The sequence below is a fragment of the Dreissena polymorpha genome, chromosome 4 (genome assembly GCF_020536995.1).
Source record: "Dreissena polymorpha isolate Duluth1 chromosome 4, UMN_Dpol_1.0, whole genome shotgun sequence".
In the NCBI taxonomy this organism is placed as follows: Eukaryota; Metazoa; Mollusca; class Bivalvia; order Myida; family Dreissenidae; genus Dreissena; species Dreissena polymorpha.
In genome coordinates, this window is record NC_068358.1 from 116,190,868 (window position 1) to 116,207,021 (window position 16,154).

The 16,154-nt window shown below is 36.5% G+C and overlaps 1 protein-coding gene and 2 long non-coding RNA genes across 23 annotated transcripts in view; 2 read left to right on the forward strand and 1 right to left on the reverse strand.

Annotated features, from left to right (window-relative positions):
- LOC127879411 (phosphorylase b kinase regulatory subunit alpha, liver isoform-like) overlaps positions 1 to 16,154 on the forward strand; it is a 72,246-nt gene that overhangs the window by 41,131 nt on the left and 14,961 nt on the right. For 8 of the 21 annotated variants that reach the window (XM_052426215.1, XM_052426217.1, XM_052426204.1 and 5 more), the window contains 8 exons: positions 429 to 464; positions 2,519 to 2,548; positions 6,608 to 6,640; positions 10,512 to 10,752; positions 12,947 to 13,022; positions 13,897 to 13,974; positions 15,321 to 15,397; positions 15,720 to 15,798. In XM_052426215.1, coding sequence (XP_052282175.1) covers positions 429 to 464; positions 2,519 to 2,548; positions 6,608 to 6,640; positions 10,512 to 10,752; positions 12,947 to 13,022; positions 13,897 to 13,974; positions 15,321 to 15,397; positions 15,720 to 15,798 — 650 coding nt within the window. Of the gene's footprint in view, positions 1 to 428; positions 465 to 2,409; positions 2,431 to 2,518; positions 2,549 to 6,607; positions 6,641 to 10,511; positions 10,753 to 12,946; positions 13,023 to 13,896; positions 13,975 to 15,320; positions 15,398 to 15,719; positions 15,799 to 16,154 lie in introns of all 21 variants that reach the window. The other 13 variants (XM_052426201.1, XM_052426197.1, XM_052426207.1 and 10 more) reach the window with 7 other exon arrangements.
- Positions 2,559 to 4,272, forward strand: LOC127879437 (uncharacterized). The gene is made up of 2 exons (XR_008049089.1): positions 2,559 to 3,737; positions 3,933 to 4,272. It is a non-coding gene; the product is annotated as an uncharacterized LOC127879437 (long non-coding RNA).
- Positions 3,836 to 4,307, reverse strand: LOC127879442 (uncharacterized). The gene is made up of 3 exons (XR_008049098.1): positions 4,162 to 4,307; positions 3,949 to 4,090; positions 3,836 to 3,877 (listed from the first exon to the last, which is right to left on the reverse strand). It is a non-coding gene; the product is annotated as an uncharacterized LOC127879442 (long non-coding RNA).

The following is a 16,154-nucleotide window of genomic DNA, read 5'->3' on the forward strand; positions in this document are numbered from 1 at the left end:
TACAGATGGCTTATAATGAAACAAGTTCTGTAGTTTGGCTGTAATTGATGGCTTTTGTTTAATTACCAATGTTGTTTTCCAAGTGTTTTGTGAGATTTGCATTACTAATTGCGTTGAATATTAATGTTCTGTTAAGTAATGTGAATAAATGTGATAATGATGTCTTCAACAATAATTTAGATTTCAGTTACATCTAGAAAGTTAACTACCAGTTATAGGGAAATAATTTGTTTTCAACTTTTGTATCATACTTTATACTATCAGTTTAGCTTGTACAAGCACCAGACTTTTAATTTTTGCAACCCTTACCTCTTTACATTGTGTTGATTTTTATGTTTTTCTCAAGTCTACAAAATGTTTTGTGATGATGTGTTCATATTTTTGCACCTTTTGCCTATTTTTGCCCATTATTACTGTGTTGTTTGTAGCGCTGTCGTTTGCTCTGCGGAAGCTGGAGAAGGGAGGTAATCTAAATGCTACTCCAAACTCATTATGTTTTACTACTTGCACATGATTGTGGACATGACCATCTTGAAAAGCTGAAGTTTTTGGTCTGACATGCACATGTTTTCAAATTAAATTTGGTTCATATGGAAATTTATCAGCCATTTTGAAATCTTAAAATTTTTAATATAACATGTTGAATGGTTGAATAATAATTTTTTACACTAGAAGTGTATGGTTATGTTTGTGATATTTGATTTATAGAAGTTAATTTGTAAACTACTGATAAGGAGGATGTAAAACTGTGGCAAAAGCTGAGCAATTTGGGAAATTTCCTGTACAAAAAACAAATAGCAACAGTACAAACACAAGTCAAATTCTTATTGCTGTTGTGGAATAAAGATTAATGACTTACACTTATCACAAATGTACTCACATGAGCCGCTCTCAGGGAAAAGCAGGCATTATGTATATGCATAAATTCTTCACCAGCCAATGAGGCATGCATTTTTAGCCTAGACTGGATTTTTTTCACTGGATAATTCCTTTAAAAGAAAAATTCCATTAAAGAGGAAAGTGTCATCCCATATTAGCCTTTGCAGACTTACCTGGCTAATATGGGATGACACTTTACGCTCATGCATTAAGCCTGGTTTTCCCAAAGTACATCTCATAGCTATCAGCAGAAATGTGCCTTTGTTAAACAAATGGACAGACCGTGCTTAAGTTCTTCAAGGTGGTGTGCCATAATTTGTGCATAATGTATATTCCAGCACTTAGTATTAATCACATCAGGAACGCATTGTTAACTTTATTCTGTGTATAGTTAGAAGAGCTAATCAAGGCATGTTTTGAAGGTTTCAAATATATACCAGCCGTGCTCCAGCTAGGCCTAAATGGAAGGGAGCCCCGCCCTGCCCTTCTGAAGCCCCGCCCTGCCCTTCTGAATGAAGCCCCGCTCTGCCCTTCCGAGGCCCTGCCCTTCCCATTTATTTATATAAAATAAATATTTATATGATATATTATAAATCTCATATTACATTGTTATACATTGATTCCTCATTATATACATTTGATTTGGTTGGTTTAATAATAATGGAAATAATATATTCTAACAATTATTAAAAATGCCTTTTTAACAAAATACTGTGTGCTCGAAACTGCTGTTTTGACAAATTTGCCCCCCCCCCCTGCCCTTTTCAAATCCTAGCGGGAGCACTAACCAGTAATTCCTAAGTTCAGATAAAGAACTGTTACTATCCATTTAACATTACATCTTCTCCTACTACGCGTTTTTGAAACACATAGTAAACTTTTGTTTTTACAGACCTATATTTATTTTAGAAGAATAACTTTTATTATTTCAAAACATGTAACCACCATGATTTGTTGGCATTTTGCATGCAAAGAAATGTAAGGACTTACATCAGTGTACTTCTTGTCAATTCTAGTGTCAAAGTAAAGTGAATTAAAATTAAGTCTAGCTCTGGGAAAAATGCAGTCTGCACAGCCTCACCATGGATGACACTTTCTACTTTGATATTTTTGGGGCAGGTCTCTCCTTAAAGAAAATCCAGCTCATGTGGAAAGGGTCATCCCAAATTAGCTTGTGCAGAATGCACATGCATAAAACCTGTTTCCAGAGAAAGACTCAATCGTATAATCATCATTACTAACATAACAATATTGCTATTTGATAATCTGTAGTCTGTGTACTGCAATTGTGTAAATAGCGCATTAGATGCACTCAGTTATAATCCTTGTTATGTTTGAAACAGTTTTGTGTGGTAGTATCATCAGTGTGGAGTGGCAGTTTCAGCTATAAATGTTTGAAGTTGACTGTGTATGTGGGTATTTTAGGTAAAAACTATAATGGAACACATTTAGTTGTAAATTTCAGAAGACAAAAAGTACCTTCAATTAACTGTTTAAGTCTGAGAATCTCTTTTGTCATTTTGCTTCTAGATTTCTTCGATGAAGATCTAGGTAAATTACATTTTGTCACCTATAAACTTATTTAAGTAGTTTCCTCTTGTTGCACACTTAAGTTTGTCGTTCATTTTTCCACTGGTAGCAAAGAAGTCAAGACGTAAAGGTATCGTGGGTATGTTGGGTGACATGGAAACTGCTCTTCTAATTTGTCTGTTTCTCTTTTTATTGTGTCTGGCAAGTGTGGATCTATTTCTTAAGCTGTCAGCTGCATTATGATGCAGAATTGTTTTTATACACGCACTGCATCTTTAATCGGCAATATCTTTCCAGTTCTATTTAGCTGTTTGCTTTCTTGTTCAACTTATTCATTTGTGCTATTGTTTGTTTGAATTGAATTATACTTACAACACAATCATATTTATTAAAAGTCTGGGGAACAATTTTAAATTTATTTCACAATTGTATGCATATTTATTAGCCAATTTCAATACTTGGATACGGAGTCGAACAGCATCAATTTTGTTAAGAAATATCAAGATTTTAATTTAAATGGCACAATTATCTGAATTCAAACCCATGAATTAATTTTCTTAAGTGTCCGGTACACAGCTTTCATAACTGCTTTAAGTGTTCTTAATGTCTTCAGTATGTTTTTCGCCTAACTTTAAAGGCTAGCATTGCTACCACCACACCAAGCATACAATAATGTGCACTTAGTGCTTGTATCAGATGCTCGTTTAAAGGGGCCTTTTCACAGATTTTGGCATGTTTTGAAGTTTGTTATTAAATGCTTTATATTGATAAATGTTAACATTGGGTCTAAAAATCTCCAGTAAAAAACAAGAATACAAATTAAAAAAAAATTTAAGTAACCCTCAACGGGGCTCGAACCACTGACCCCCTGGAGCCATGGAGCAAAAGTCTACCGCTCTATCCACTAGGTCATCCACTCTCCTGACATGCCCAGCATATTTTTCACGTTATATATGCAATCCTCGTAGTATCAAAAAATACAACGACAACAACAGAATTCTCCAAATGTTTCAATAGTTTCGCGTTGCAACGCTTTATAATTTTCAGGTTTTTAAATCGTCAATAGATGCACATAATGGATATTTTAGAGCATGGTAAATGTTCAGTATTACCGTTTCCTCACATATATCATAACTTCAAGGAAAATTTGTGAATCTGAAACAATTTTTTTCAATTTGGTCAATTTACCAAAGTTTGAAAAGGCCCCTTTAAAGCATTTGTAAGTAGCATTCTGGAACAATTTGCATAGATGTACTTGTGAGCCTTGTTCTGGGAAATCTGGTCTTAACACATGTGTGTTAAGTGTCATCCCATATCAGTCTGTTCATGTGTTAAGTGTCATCCCATATCAGTCTGTTCAGGGATGACACTGGAATTAATACATGTGTGTTAAGTGTCATCCCATATCAGTCTGTTCATGTGTTAAGTGTCATCCCATATCAGTCTGTTCAGGGATGACACTTTTCACCTAGACAGGACTTAATACATGTGTGTTAAGTGTCATCCCATACCAGCCTGTTCAGGGATGACACTTTTCACCTAGACAGGACTTAATGCATGTGTGTTAAGTGTCATCCCATATCAGTCTGTTCAGGGATGACACTTTTCACCTAGACAGGACTTAATGCATGTGTGTTAAGTGTCATCCCATATCAGTCTGTTCAGGGATGACACTTTTCACCTAGACAGGACTTAATGCATGTGTGTTAAGTGTCATCCCATATCAGCCTGTTCAGGGATGACACTTTCCACCTAGACAGGACTTAATGCATGTGTGTTAAGTGTCATCCCATATCAGTCTGTTCAGGGATGACACTTTTCACCTAGACAGGACTTAATGCATGTGTGTTAAGTGTCATCCCATATCAGTCTGTTCAGGGATGACACTTTTCACCTAGACAGGACTTAATGCATGTGTGTTAAGTGTCATCCCATATCAGCCTGTTCAGGGATGACACTTTTCACCTAGAAAGGACTTAATGCATGTGTGTTAAGTGTCATCCCATATCAGTCTGTTCAGGGATGACACTTTTCACCTAGACAGGACTTTTGTTAAGAAGAGACTTCTTTTAAGTAAAAATTGCAGAATAGCGGAAAGTTTTATTCCTGATCAGCTGATCTGGGCTTATCTCAGGAACTCTTTGTACACATGAATTAAGCCCCATTCTCCCATAATGTGGCTCTTGTATAGAGAGGGACTTTGTGAGTTTATTGCACATTTCTCTTCCAATGAATGTAAGGGCATGCAATTGCTTTGAGCCATGCTTTTGTGTGGCATAGGATTGTATAGCATGTGTGATCTGATTAAAAATTACAATTCAGAAAAGATGTGTGATAACAATTTTGTAATATCTTCTTATGGGTTTATGATTGTGTTCTTATCAAGCAACTCAGAAACATGCTGTGTTGTTTTTACAATGATTGTATTAATTTAAAAGTAGAGCGAGGTTGGGTATTTATGACTACTTTGTGGACCAAGTCTGTTAGTCGCATACTTGTGGTGAATCTGTATCTTGGGAACAAAGCAGACCTTTACATTTTTATTTCTCGATAATGAAAAGACAAAATATACTAATCTGAAATGAATCTCTGGATATATTAGTGCTTTAAATCTTACAAGATCTAGGTTTCTAAATTAAACATACCTTATGATGTGATGTGGTCTTTGTGATCCCATAATCTTTTATTGCCTTGTTGAATGAGATGGCTTTGTTTCAGACCATACTTGCAACATCAGCCACAAGGCTGGGGTGTAAATGCTGTTTCTGTACAAATTATGCAACTCATTCTGTTGCTAAAATATCAGATTAAATTTTTTATTTGTTTTGTTCAAAATTATCATGTACAACACTCATTTGATCAAGTATGATGATAAATAGATGATAATATGATATAAAAAAACTATATATGAAATTTAGTTCAGAAAAACGCTAAATCTGCTATTTCACATTGGCGAATCCCATGCAGCTACCGGTATGTTAATACCTTTTTCTAGTAAAATTTAGTGAAGTTTAAAGGTTTTATAGACAAATATAACATTATACATGTTCAAATACACTTATAAAAATAATATGAATAGCATTTAAAGAATGTTATGGTCTTCAGAAAATCATGAAACAATTATTAAGATTTTTATTTATTTACCTTGCTTAAACTTCAATTGTGTTTGAACAATCATGGCACAGTGAATATTTATTTTTCATACAATTAACTATGACAAAATTGATAAAGAAGTGTCATAACGTCACAAACATCACATCATAGCCATGTTTTAACGAATATATTTCATTTGTTAAGACATAGTTAATGTTAATTTAAAGCCTTAATGTTCAGGGATACACGACCTCTCTCTACTTTTTATTTAAATAAAAATGTAAACAATTTGGTTCAGGAACATTTGTGTAATCTATAAATATAATTTGTAAAAGAGTTAACATTTCAGTTTGCAAAACTGTTTGAAGTTATCCTTATTGTGCTGCTTTACAACAATGAAAATATTATGCAAAAAAGGTCTTATTAACCCTTTCAGTGCGGGAACCGAATTTTAAAGGCCTTTGCAAACAGTTTGGATCCAGATGAGACACCACAGAACGTGGCGTCTCATCTGGATCCAAACTGTTTGCTATTCTGATAGTATTCTTTGAAAAAAAATGAAGAAAATGCTTATTTTACAAATTCAGCAGACGACATTTTAGCAGACGACAAATTTCCCAGCATGCAAAGGGTTAATTTTGCGGCAGCATCACAGTCTGTTCTGGAGTTACCCTATCCACTTATGAGACCACAAAAACATGCTTGATATTATAACACTAGCAGACTAGACGAGACTGTGCAATTGCAAAGGCTAGTCCGGAGCTATGATGGATGCTCATGGCATAAGACCCATTTTTGCATGATTCAGCTTATATTTGTTGTACTGGAGAAATAAATTTCTTCAATTTAAATTAAAAAATTATTGCCTTGCACAAGAAGTTGTAAAAGGTTAACCACACACCCTATGCATTTCCCTATGTTTTGTAAAAATGTAATAAACCGTTCCCCTAAATCCCCAGTATATATGTATACCCATCTGAATTTTGTTTGTTACTGTAATGATGTTATATATGTTTATCAGTGAATGTTTTGGTGAAAAATTTGTCCTTGATGGAGCGAAATTACTGGTTGATGCATAACAACAAATGTTTTTATTTTATTTTAGAAACAACCCTCCCAAGGATAAACACAAGTGAAGGTGAGGTATTTACTTTACCACATTTTTTGTGACATAGCAATAATTTTTCAGGTTACAGATACTTATTTGACTATTGGTATTTGAGTAAACTTTTTGGTTCTTATATAACATCCTCAAGTTGCATTCAACAATTAACATTATTAAATGATGAAATAAATATCTTTTCTCATGAAGTTTTTATATTTGCCTACACTTATCCTACTGTTCATTATAACTGCATTTGAAATCAAACTTTGATGATTTATCTCTTCGCCAAATTAAGAAAGATATGGTAAGTCACTGTTTCTGTCGCAAGTAAGCTTTTTGTTTCACTGGATAATGTTATTGTATCTTCACTATGAGGGCTTTTGCTTTTACTGCATGCTGTAATGAGATACCAGCATCATGCAAAAATGGGTCTTAAGCCTTATGTGACCAGTATAGGTCCAGACCCTCCTGTCCATTCACACAGTCTGGTCAGGCACTAATCTGTCTGCCATGAAATCTTGCATGGCTTGATAGCAGACAAGACCAGACGGTGCGACAGTAAAGGCTGGTTTGGAGCTACGCTGGCCACATAAGGCATGAGACCTGTTTTTCGCACAATACGGCTGAACGAATTGTTGAGCACTTTACCTATTGTTTGAGATGAAATATCATCAATGAAACCTTTAGCTCATCTGAGTATGAAAGGCTCAAGGTGAGCTTTTGTGATCAGTCGGGTGTCAGGGGTGTGATTTTTCCGCGGATCCGCGGATTTTCGCGGATCGGGTTGTCTCGGAGGTCATTTCTGAGATTCGCGTAAATTCGTAAAAAAAATGGGGGGAGAGGGGGGTACATCCGATTCCGCGGACGTCTTTTATGTGCGGCCCGAAATATCCGCGGCTCGCGAAATCACTCCGCATAGTACACTGGTAGATTCTGCCTAAGCAATTTGAAACCAGCGATGTCATTGGCTTTTGTTTTCCAATCTACCAATTAAAATCGTTCTTTTTAAATGCGTTCGGTATTTCTTTTCTGATTTGTCTGCAAATGGCGCAGTTGCCAAGCGAAAATTAAGTTTATCCAAATGACAAATATCAATCGAATTAGCGACTGTCATCATATAGTTAGATAGGATAAATGAAATGTGTCTGTCATCGATGAAGACTGCGTTTTAGATACAAGCAACACATATTTTTTTTACAAATGTGCGCAGTGAAATTGTGTCTCGGAAACCAGTGTTTGCAAATTGGAGTTCACTCTACTTGCGAAGTAAAACAATGATTTGATTTATATGTTAGTGGATCTGTGTGTTATCAGATTCATATGCATATTCTGCTTTATTATGTTTGTCACACTGTTCAGTTAACTGAAATAGCATTGAACTGTAGATGTGAAATGCAAGATTTTAAAAGGTAAACACATTAAAATATATTAATTTTACTCAGGTTAATACATCATTTACTCAACAAGAACACTCAAGTGTGTTTGTTTATATTTATTAATGTTTTCCCCATTTGATATTTAATTGAATAAGTCCATTTACTGTGAATATATTGAACAACTGCTGTTTTTGATCACAGTAAATATTGTTTACTTTGCATCCTCAGTATGTGAAATGTGAAGTTAAACAGGTTTTCATAAAGAAATAGTGTTTTGAAGTTTAAGAAATTGTTTATTTTAATGTATGTTTTATTTAAATGTCTGTTTTAAGGTTTGTCATTGCGTTATTCGCGCGATTCGCGTAGTCAAAATCAGTCGACAGAATTTTCCTCCCCTCTGACTTCGCCTCAATCACACCCCTGGGTGTTGTGCAGTGTGTGGTGTGTTGTAGGTCATCAATTTTTAGCACATTACCCCTCGAGAAGTCACAGGTCTGACTCAATCTTGATGATACTTTGACAGATGAGTAATCATATTGCTTTGCGTTTGGCTGGTCAAAAATCCACCAGATGGTTTCCGGATGATAACTCAAGAACGCTTAGGCCTAGGATCATGAAACTTCATAGGTTTATTGATCATGACTTGCAGATGATCCCTATTGATTTTGAGGTCACTAGGTCAAAGGTCAAGGTCACGGTGACCCGTAATAGTAAAATGGTTTCGGGATGATAACTCAAGAACGCTTATGCCTAGGATCATAAAACTTCATAGGTACATTGATCATGACTGGCAGATGACCCCTATTGATTTTCAGGTCACTAGGTCAAAGGTCAAGGTCACGGTGACCCGAAATGGTATAATGATTTCTGGATGATAACTTAAGAACGCTTATGCCTAGGATCATGAAACTTCATAGGTACATTGATCATGACTCGCAGATGACCCCTATTGATTTTCAGGTCACTAGGTCAAGGTCATGGTGACCCGAAATAGTAAAATGGTTTCTGGATGATAACTCAAGAACGCTTATGCCTAGGATCATGAAACTTCATAAGTACATTGATCATGACTCGCAGATGACCCCTATTGATTTTCAGGTCATTAAGTCAAAGGTCAAGGTCACGATGACTCAACTTAGAAAAATGGTTTCCGTATGATAACTCAAGAACGCTTACGCCTAGGATCATGAAACTTCATAGGTACATTGATCATGACTCGCAGATGACATCTATTGTTTTTCAAGTCACTAGGTCAAAGGTCAAGGTCACAGTGACTTGACACAGTAAAATGGTTTACGGATGATAACTCAAGAAAGCTTACGCCTAGGATCATGAAACTTCATAGGTACATTTATTATGACTCGCAGATGACCCCTATTGATTTTAAGGTCACTAGGTCAAAGGTCAAGGTCACAGTGCCAAAAAATGTATTAACACAATGGCTGCCACTACAACTGACAGCCCATATGGGAGGCATGCATGTTTTACAAAAAGCCCTTGTTTTTTTCAATTTTTACATGCAATATTTTTCAGAAATACCAGGCATGAACAAGTTTGCAGAAAGTTTTCACATACCATGACTTAACATACTGAAATATTAATAGGATATAGCCCATATTTTTTCTATTTGAATAAAAAAATTTGCATCTATATTTCCATAAGTTTATTAATTTTAGTAATTATAGCAACCCCCTTATGCCTTATAAACGCTGTGAATATACAGTATATCAGATTTTGTTAACCACATCTGAATGATGAAATCGTTGTCACCATATTTTCTTATTTGACATTTTATTGTTTAGCACATCAATCTCGAATACCATAAAAAAAATCAAGGGTTGGCACAAAATATTAGGGTCGTTTTTTTGGAAACTTTTTACGCTTAGTCCACCAATAGTTAATTTGAGTAGGACTTGTATATTTGTAGCTGTTTCGGAATATAGTAGAAGTAGCAACACAATTATATACAATACAATGCTTTGAAACTAACAAATCAATAATAATTTTCATCATGATGCTAATAATAGTAACTTCTTTATTCAAAGGTTTCACTGCATTTTTGTAGCTTTGATAACAAATATTGCCCTGTTTGGTAGACATCATACCAAACAAAAATCCTTATTTCATTACTGATTTTTCTCTCGACACATTATTACAATAAATATTATTCTCTTTAAGTGTTAAAACACTGTTCTGGTATGTGTTTGCAATGTGCGTCACTGCATAAACCTGGCGGAAATTCATCACTTAAAATGCTTTTCTCACATTTATGCTGCAACATACATTTATGTTGCTGCAAATTTGTAAGCCTTATTCCACAACTAACCTCTTTCTTTTCCAAAAGAATACTTTGGATTTACAAAGTAAATAATGACACATAATTATGTCAATTATAATATTTTTACCAAGTTTTCTTGACCCTCAAAGAATATTTTTAACCATGGAAAGATTTTGTTTCCACAATCATGAACAATCAGAATATCAAAATAAAGTCAACTATGTATTAAAACTGCCACTATATTTCACAGAGCTTGCCCACCCCCACCTGAAGGGCAATGGTCGTTCCCCCATGTGTACCCCAAATAGAAGCCCAGTCCAGAGCCCGATGGGGTCCCCCAAGGCCCAACACAGGCTGTGGCCGTTCATGGACAAGTTCAACAACGACTCCTCCTACAACAATGTAGATGTACATGAGCTGGTGGACCAGCTGTCTCAGTCTGAGAATCTCAATGAGCAGGCCGACATCATTCACTACCTGTACATTAAGCAGTATGTACTGGTTTTGTATAAGGTTGTGCATAAAGTGTAATCCCAGATTAGCCTGTGCAGAATGGGTCACACTTTCTGTCTAAACTTTATTTTCTTGAAACAAAAAATAGCATTAAAGAGGAAACTGTCGTCCCTGATTAGACCGTGCAGTCAGCACAGGCTTATCTTGGACAAAATTAAGAGATGCATTAAGCCCAGCAGCGTTTGCATTTGGAGAATCGTAACAAGAAGGCAGACATAATACACTTGGGAATCCTGCAAATGAAAAAGTATGTGTTTTTTTTGTAGACTCTTAATCTATATAACATGATGCTCCATGATATTTCTTTGGACAAGGAACAAAAAATGAAGATCAGCTGCATTTTGGGGATACTGGGCATAATGCATTTGTTCACAGGCTATCTAGGGATGATATTTTGGGGATACTGGGCATAATGCATTTGTGCACAGGCTATCTAGGGATGATATTTTGGGATACTGGGCATAATGCATTTGTGCACAGGCTATCTAGGGATGATATTTTGGGGATACTGGGCATAATGCATTTGTGCACAGGCTATCTAGGGATGACATTTTGGGGATACTGGGCATAATGCATTTGTGCACAGGCTATCTAGGGATGACATTTTGGGGATACTGGGCATAATGCATTTGTGCACAGGCTATCTAGGGATGACATTTTGGGGATACAGGGCATAATGCATTTGTGCACAGGCTATCTAGGGATGACATTTTGGGGATACTGGGCATAATGCATTTGCGCACAGGCTATCTAGGGATGACATTTTGGGGATACTGGGCATAATGCATTTGTGCACAGGCTATCTAGGGATGACATTTTGGGGATACTGGGCATAATGCATTTGCGCACAGGCTATCTAGGGATGACATTTTGGGGATACTGGGCATAATGCATTTGTGCACAGGCTATCTAGGGATGACATTTTGGGGATACTGGGCATAATGCATTTGCGCACAGGCTATCTAGGGATGACATTTTGGGGATACTGGGCATAATGCATTTGTGCACAGGCTATCCAGGGATGACATTTTGGGGATACTGGGCATAATGCATTTGTGCACATGCTATCTAGGGATGATATTTTGGGGATACTGGGCATAATGCATTTTCGCACAGGCTATCCAGGGATGATATTTTGGGGATACTGGGCATAATGCATTTGCGCACAGGCTATCCAGGGATGATATTTTCCACCTTTTTTTTTTTGTTGTTAAGGAGAGACTTCTGTTTAATGAATTAATTACATAAAAGTGGACTGCACAGGTGAATCTGGGACGACACATTACCAACAAGTCATGCATTAACCCTTTCCCACTCAGAAGCAAAGTGAAAATGTGCAAACAGCATAAAACCAGAACAGCCTGCGACTTACTCGCAGTCTGTTCAGGTTTTATGCTGTTTGCTGCTCATCGGTATCTAAGGGTCAGAACTGAAGCCTTTGAAACTTGAATTTAGTACTAAAGGTATTTAATAAAATTTAACTTTCTATGGGACTACAAATGCGAGAAAATACGTATATAAGGGGTAAATGGTTAAGCCCAGAAGCTGTCTCATGCGGTAAATCTCAACGAGCAGGCAGACATTGTTCACTTCCTTCCACATGAAAAAGTATGTTGTGGTTTGGCTGTTGCTTAATATATATGAGCCTTGTTCTGGGAAAACTGGGATTAATCCATGTGCAGTCTGCGCAGGCTAATCAGGGACGGAACTTTCTGCTTTTATGATATTTTTCGTTTAAAGAAAGTCCCTTCTTAGCAAAAATAAAGTTTAGGTGGACTGCACAGGCTAATCTGGGACAACACTTTACGCACATGCATTAAGCCCCGTTTTCACAGAGGATAGCACTAAATTGCACATATGAAGTAATTGTTCAAGTTTTGCACCTGATCAGGTCGAATTTATGCAGGCATTCACCACCTGTTCATGAAAAGCATATTTATGCAGTATTTCACTGTCAGAAAAAAATTCAGATTACATTGAACATGGTAGCGGTTAACGTAGTTGATAACCTATACATGTTTTAAAACATATTCATTTATATATAATGTTATAATTGGTGTGTAATAATGGTTCTGTCAATTTTTTTCTAGTCATTTGAGATAGAAACCTTATTAAAATGCTGTTACAATCATCTTGTTTCACAAGAAATCATGTAATAATGTTTATTTCCAGGGGTCCAAATTGGGACACTGAGGTAGATGGAAAATCATGCACTGTGAGAGAACTTCTAGTGGAGCTATATGAAAAGGTAAGCAATGCTTCACTGTGAATTCTGTGGTCATGTGGTCCCATCATACAAAATATGTTTGTATGACATATGCGGCCAGCATATAAAGTAATACAAGGTTATGTGGTCTAATTAGCAGACAAAAAAAGCTCCTTTACTGAAGCTTCACTTGCTCCATATGCCATAAGACCCATTTTCACTTGAAGCTTTTAGTTTATATTGTGAATGATCATGACGGTTTTTACACACCCACACACACACACAAAGTAGTATTTGTGTGTGTTTTATTTAATATAGAATGCACCATTTAGAATCTATTTAGTTTCCCTATGCAGCGCTATGGCTTGAACCTATGCAAATATAATATTGATAACTTGCTATCACTTAGTTATCAATTTTTAGCTCGGCTGTTTTTGGAGAAAACCCGAGGTATTGTCATGGCCAGCTCGTCGTCTGGCGTCGTGCTAAAACCTTTACATTTTGTTAACTTTTGAATATTGGCTCTCAAATCAAACTGCTTCCACCTACCACTTTGAAACTTCATATGTAGATGCACCTTGATGAGTTCTACACGCCACACCAATTTTTGGGTCACTAGGTTAAAGGTCAAGGTTACTGTGATCTCTAAAAAAAAATAATCTGACAAGCTTTAATTTATTCAAAACTGCACCCGCAGCCGAGCGTTGGCATCCGTTATGCTATGCTCTTGTGTAGTTTTTGTGAGCTAATATCAAATACACCAATTTACCAATGTGAAGACTTCTTGACCCAAATTTTCCCAATATCAGGGTTTTGTGTGCAACTTTTTCCCAATTCGGCTAGTACCGGTACTTTTTCCAATTGGGCAAAAAAGTCACTGTGATGGTGAGTGATTGAGGCTTGTGCTGTGTTTCAGGCTGGCCATTGGAAGCAGTGGTGGCTGGTGAGGCATGCAGCAGGCATGTTGAAGAAGAGGGTAGAGGACCTCGCATTGGTAGGATCTATCAGTGCTTAATTTCATATATAGAATAGTCAGTAGGGTAGTCCAAGACCTAGCTTATAGTACATGTGGGGCCAGTCATGTGAAGGTTACTTTCACTAAAAATAGAAAAAATGGATCCTAGTTACTATCTTGAGTTTTGATGGAGATATTGCTCTGAAATTTTGTGTAGGTATCTTACATGAAGACCTAGCATGGAATTGCATTGTGGGTCAGTTAAGTCCATGTCAAGGTCATTGTTACTAAAAAATAGAAAAGCAGATGAATCTGAATGAAACTGTAGCAAGCTATAGCAAGCTTGCATGGCTACCTAGCATGGGATTGTCAATGTCACTAAATTTAGAAAATGGATTAGACTAAATAATGTTAGTTTGGATAGAGCAATGGTACTGAAATTGTGTGTGTAGGTACAATGCAATGTTCAATTGGCATCTTGAACAGCATATCCCACAACATCACACCTTCATGTTTACTTCTTAAAAAAGGTGAATGTTTGTGTATATGAAATTCATTTACGGATTTATCGCTATTATTGGCCACAATTGCATTTTAAAATGCAGTTTGCAATAGTTGTGCATTGGGGAGTTAAGTTGTGTCTCTCTATATCAGGTTGCTATGCCATGTGGTTGTCCATTGTGTCTCTCTATACATATTGTGTCTCTCTAAACACAGGCTACTATGCCATGTGGTTATCCATTGTGTCTCTCTATACATATTGTGTCTATCTATATACAGGCTGCTATGCCATGTGGTTATCCATTGTGTCTCTCTATACATATTGTGTCTATCTATATACAGGCTGCTATGCCACGTGGTTGTCCAATGTGTCTCTCTATACATATTGTGTCTCTCTATACATATTGTGTCTATCTATACACAGGCTGCTATGCCATGTGGTTATCCATTGTGTCTCTCTATACATATTGTGTCTCTCTATGCACAGGCTGCTATGCCATATGGTTATCCATTGTGTCTCTCTATGCATATTGTGTCTATCTATACACAGGCTGCTATGCCATGTGGTTATCCATTGTGTCTCTATATACATATTGTGTCTCTCTATACACAGGCTGCTATGCCATGTGGTTATCCATTGTGTCTCTCTATACATATTGTGTCTCTCTATACACAGGCTGCTATGCCATATGGTTATCCATTGTGTCTCTCTATACATATTGTGTCTATCTATACACAGGCTGCTATGCCATGTGGTTGTCCATTGTGTCTCTCTATACATATTGTGTCTCTCTATATACAGGCTGCTATGCCCTGTGGTTGTCCATTGTGTCTCTCTATACATGTTGTGTCCCTCTATACATATTGTGTCTCTCTATATACAGGCTGCCACAGACCTGCTGGTGAGGCAGAAGCAGCTGTCAGTGGGCCTCCCCCCGGACCGGGAGAAAATCATTACAGGGTTAGTGCATTTAGGGTCCATTGAGAAACTGCTGCATCAGCATCACATTTCTGTATTGATCAAATGCAAACAATTTGCGTTATTAGTGTAATTTCTTAATATTACATTATTTATTCAAATGTATTAAATTTGCAGTCTGATTGGCTTCAGGTCTAAATACCTTTATAATTCATGTAAGAATAATATAAATATTCTCCTGCATTACATGGTTGTGTTATTAATTTACTTAATTTCCAAAGTTTGACAATAATTTGTTTTGCATAACAATAATACAACAGTCTCCAAACTGTGTTCTTTACATTTCATGATGCCCTACTTTCAGTCCCCTGCCCCCAGATGAGCTGGCTGCAATCATATATGAGTCCTGTGGCGATGACCTGAGCACAGCCTCTCTCACGCAGGTGCAGTACACAATTAACCTTGTAGTGTTATGTATGTCATGGAGTAACCAGTACTCAAGCCATTATGAATGCTTGCCATTCATTTTTTTATCAAAATGGGGGCATTTTGTGAAGTGTTCGGAATATTTGACTTTGTAGTCGGTCACCTTATATCGGTATTTCATCCATAATAAATGATTATCACATATAATTTACTTTCCTTATAAAAATCTGCAAAATAATAATATGTGGGTAACATTTAATTTAATTAAATTAATTTAAACCTATTTATTTTAGCTTGATTGCATCGAAAGCCTATGGCTTATATAAACGCTCTCGAGTCCGTTTCCTGGGCCTAGAACCAGTACTTGGTGTCT